The sequence below is a fragment of the Sphaeroforma arctica genome (genome assembly GCF_001186125.1).
Source record: "Sphaeroforma arctica JP610 unplaced genomic scaffold supercont1.1152, whole genome shotgun sequence".
Classification (NCBI taxonomy): Eukaryota; class Ichthyosporea; order Ichthyophonida; genus Sphaeroforma; species Sphaeroforma arctica.
The window spans coordinates 2,506-7,157 of NW_014039406.1; the positions used below are offsets into that span (position 1 = coordinate 2,506).

Consider the following 4,652-nt stretch of genomic DNA (forward strand, 5'->3'; position numbering starts at 1 on the left):
ATTTTATATTCATTGGATCCTATCCGTCTTCGTACTCTCTGTTTATTATATATTCATCGAATCCTATCCGTCTCGTGTTCCAGGCGCTGTGTCCGTCCAATGATCCACACCATCGTGTTATGCGAGTTGCATGCATACAATAAACTGAATAGACGCGTCTACGCATCTCCGATTCTCTCTACACCCGTCGAATCATCTACTGCATTGTACTCTCGCTTCTCGTCATATCGATCGCATCATCCACACCTTCGCATTGTCGGCCCTGGATGCACAGACGGGGGTGCCGCGCCCAACGTATCAGCCGGTCTCATACTCTCCCTGGGCTTTAAAGCCCTTTCACTAATCGACAAACGGTGCTTCGTTTTCTCCTTAGTTTTTGATTCGCCCGGCCCGCTTTTACTGGCTTTTGATTGGGACTTAAACGATAATTCTCTGCCATTTGATTGGAGCATTGTGTGCATTGCGGTCGCGGCCCGTTTTCTTGGAAGGCTCTCAGGCTGACCCTGGTTGCTGGTGTCAATGCTGTCAAGACAATTAAAGAGGAGGATTATATATTATCAGTGGCAGGTCATAAGAAACGGCTTTAATTTATACATATATCATATTGTATAAATGAGAATGCGTGTAGATATGTACGTAATACATGCTTACTGCCTATAATAATATATATCAAGCTCATACTATTATATGTCCAATGATTGTCGGATGGCGTCAGCAACGAACGCCAAAACCTCTGAAGGAGTTCAGCACGCATACACAAAAGCACACATATTCATATACACCACTCATACACATCCATATACACCACACATACACAAACATATGTATCGTACATGATATGCACACACACGCATGTACATTCAAATACACACGTTATTCAAATACACACGTTATATGCAAGTGCACTTTAACGTCTATTTACTCTGATATATTCCGATACTACATGCGGGTGTTCGGATATGTGTATATGTCATCCCGAACTTGTGCGAGAGGACATAAAGACGCGTGTACATTCACCTGCGCGAATCTCCTCAAAGATTGACCGCTGTCTCGGCCACATAGACAGACAGGAAGCCAGGCATTACACATGCACACACAATACAACGAATAACCTGAAGGGTACAGGCGTACACAACGTAAAGCACACCTTTTACGTTTATCTGTAAGCGACTTCGCCCTCTGGACTTGGGTGGCCGGCCGTACAGGCTTAGCAGTGGAGTACGTATTCCCAGTTGTTGAGTACGTATTCCGAGTTGTTGAGTACGTATTCGCAGTGATTGAATACGGTTCCGCAATAGTCGAGTGCGATTTAAAAGTGGTGGGGTACGTTTTTGCAATAGAATACCCCTTCGCACCTGTTTCAAGAATCATCCTCCATCTCTCTGAGTCGGAGGTGCAGCTGCCAGTTCTATTATTAGAATTGACTCCTGCTCCATCCAAACCCTCCCTCGCATTGGACGTATTCAGTCCCGTAGATGCACCACCGATTCTCTGTATTTTGGTTGGACTGCTCCCGCGGCTATTCGTAGCACAACCGCCCCTGCTATAAATATAATTACTCCTTCGTCTACCACCCGCACCACCAGGGCCTGCCCCGCTACAGAGAGTGTCTGGGTCACTATCCGTAGTGCGCTTGTGAGTGTACTTATCTCCAGTCTCCGCAAAGTGCGGTACGCTCCTCATACGCCGTGCTTGTAGCGTACGTGTGTACTCGTGGCTGTCCCTATGGGTCGCCGTGTGCTGTGATGGCTGTGAGAGTGTCTTGCGGAGGGTGTGTGTGTGTCTACTCGGCTGTGTGCGTGCCTCCTGTGCCTTGGCTTCTGTCTGTTCCCCACTCGTCGCCGTAGGACTGCCTACATCTATTGCTCGCCAAGTTTCCCGGTGGTGTGTACGCGTACGTGTGAGGTGGGCCTGGCGCTGTGTGAGTATATATGTGTCCCTGTCTGTCCCTCGCCTCAGTGCTCTGCCCATTAAAGTATTTTGTGTGGCATATTGCTCCCCCCAGGTTTTGAACGCCGCCGAGTCTATCTCACACTCGACGTCCTTCCGTGTCGTCCGTATCCCAGTGCTTTGTGATTTGCTCAACAGACGCACAGCACATACCTCCACCTCCGCTTGCAGTTGTTTCGCATATCCGTCACTTGGGGGTACCCCACCCTCGTTATTTACACGTGCGTATGTGTCTGTCTGCGTACTCTTCTCCGCTGAACTGGTTGCCCGTGCAGATGCGTGAGTCCGTGGGTTCTTTATTGCCGCACGGTATATAGACGTGCTCGTGGCCATCTCCTCTCCCATACCCTTCCCTTGCACGTCCACACTCCTCTGTCGGTGCACTAGTGTGGGGTTCGCCCGTGACCGCGTCCCAGCGTTAAGCGTGCTGCGTAGGCTATTGGTGTGCATGTGCCTGCTGGACTGTGTCTTAGCCATAGCACGTGGTGGCTGCATGTCTAAGGCGTAGTACTGTTTGTTCGTGCCCCTCTGCGGTGCATTTAATGTGCTTTGTGAATGGTCCCTAGATATGTAGCCATGTCCCTTCACGTCGGTTTGTACCGAACTTCGGGTTCCCTGTGACGTGACTCTCGACGCGTGGTGCGGCATATCGATAGCATACCCTGGTGTCCTATCAGTGCGCTGTGTGTACTCTCCTGAGGTGTGGTTGTGGCTGTTCCCTTCTCTCTGTGGCTCGGTCTTTGTTCGCTGGAAAGCTATCCCCGTGGTGTGTGCTTTGCGCAGAGTGTTTGCCGCAACACTACCTATATCCCGCGACTTCTGTAGAGTGCGGGTGGGCTGTTCATGTACCAACGACTTCATTCGACTCAGTCGTGCGAGTGTCGGCCTGTGGTATGTCATAGGATAATATGAGTGTGTGCATATGTAACCAAGTAGTGTGTATATATGTCCCATGTTGATTATGTAACCAAGTAGTGTATATATATGTAACCAAGTAGTGTATGTATATGCCATATGCTGTGTACGTAACCAAGTAGTGTATATATATGTAACCAATTAGTGTATATATATGTCATAAATTGTGTATATAACCAAGTAGTATATGTATATGTAACCAGTTCTACTCGCGCACGACAATATGCGATACACCATATGGGAATAAAAGTGCATGTGTATATACTGTGTGACCAGTCAGTCTCCCGCACGCACCACTTTAGCAGCCAGTTGTGTAGATGGATTGCTCAAACCTTTGATGCGAAAACTGCTTCTAAACCCTAAACACTAAACCCTGGAGGTAAAACACTAAACTTCTAAACCCCTAAATTCTAAGCGTACGACTTGTTTGGGCTGTGATGGATTCTTTGGCAGACGAGAGATGTGGCCCCATTCGTATCGCCCCATTTCCATGTCAGGCTCCACATTCCAGTCAGCGCCCGTGGCCTATTAAAGTGTTAACCAACGCCATTCCCCAAAGGCTCAGTAGTACACCCACGCACAGCAAACCATCCCAGCGTGCCAACTGGTGTTCATATCTGAGGAGTGTGTATATCACACGGCTGTTCTATTTATAACTGTGTGCACGAGCACGTATTGGAAAACAACAAGGACAACCACGCCTCACCTCATATACGAGTGCTCTGGTCTGCCGTTTGTCACCGCAGTTCCTATTCCTCGGTGCGGTACAGGCCCAAGCCCATCCCGTACACGGTTGAGTTGAGTGGCTGCTAGGTGAATAGCCATCGGAAAAGGAAGTCTGAGAAACCAAGATACACACACGTATACTGGAATGACGGCATTTATATACGTTATACGTCTATGTCCAGATATACAAACGCAAACAAGGTCTTCACATACCCCGCACCAGATCATTGCTCATTTCAGTGTCAGTCGCTTCTGTATCACTGGCGGCGGGTGAAACGTCGGGTGTCCCCGGGCCAAGCAGTTTACGACGGCGTTTCGCCCGTTCAGGGTCATTATTAATGGGCGAGTCATGCTGCGAATCTGCCCTTAGGAATAGATAAACCATCATTAGGCAGACAAATATTACTTTTGCTATACAATACTACTATTATTACTTCAATTAGAACTAGTACTACTACTACTGCTATTAGTAGTATTATTATTATTCCTACTACAATCCTGATATAACCCCACTATTGTACATACTTCCCCAGGTGCGTGAGGCAGGACCGAATGCAATGTATATATATGTTCTTGTACATGCAACATGTATACATGTAACATGCAACATGTATACATGGTAACATGCAACGTGTCTATATGTATCGATAAATTTTACTGTAGTTGCATCCGTGATGTAGTTCACTTCGGCAATACTATTTACGACGTCGGTGTTTATATTTACAACAACATCGACTTCCCCGACATCTAGTGTGCTTGGTCTTATGTTCAAATAGTCCAAATAGATTTTCGATTTCGGTTCATTGCGGTGATATATGCCATACCATCGGCAATACACACATGTGAAATATTTTTGTATACTCAGCTCCTACACCATATGTCGTAGAATCGTATAACGTTTGCAAACAGATAAATGAGTGCATTTATTCTTCCTCCATTCTGAATAGTATCAGTGTAACTTAGACACATATAATATGCTTAATTTCAGCTTCATTCTGTAATTGATCGTATATGCATATATATCTATATATATATATACATATATACATATACATATACAT

The 4,652-nt window shown here is 46.4% G+C and overlaps 2 protein-coding genes across 2 annotated transcripts; both read right to left on the bottom strand.

Annotated features, from left to right (window-relative positions):
* On the bottom strand, positions 1–2,850 carry SARC_10146 (hypothetical protein; the record flags this gene model as incomplete). The annotated part of the gene is made up of 2 exons (XM_014295815.1): positions 1–522; positions 1,148–2,850. The coding sequence occupies 2 exons, from the start codon at positions 2,848–2,850 to the stop codon at positions 237–239; spliced, it is 1,989 nt and encodes a 662-aa protein (XP_014151290.1). The 3' UTR covers positions 1–236.
* Positions 2,851–3,567: 717 nt separating this feature from the next.
* On the bottom strand, positions 3,568–3,976 carry SARC_10147 (hypothetical protein; the record flags this gene model as incomplete). The annotated part of the gene is made up of 2 exons (XM_014295816.1): positions 3,568–3,671; positions 3,805–3,976. The coding sequence occupies 2 exons, from the start codon at positions 3,974–3,976 to the stop codon at positions 3,568–3,570; spliced, it is 276 nt and encodes a 91-aa protein (XP_014151291.1).
* Between the last annotated feature and the right edge of the window lie 676 nt (positions 3,977–4,652).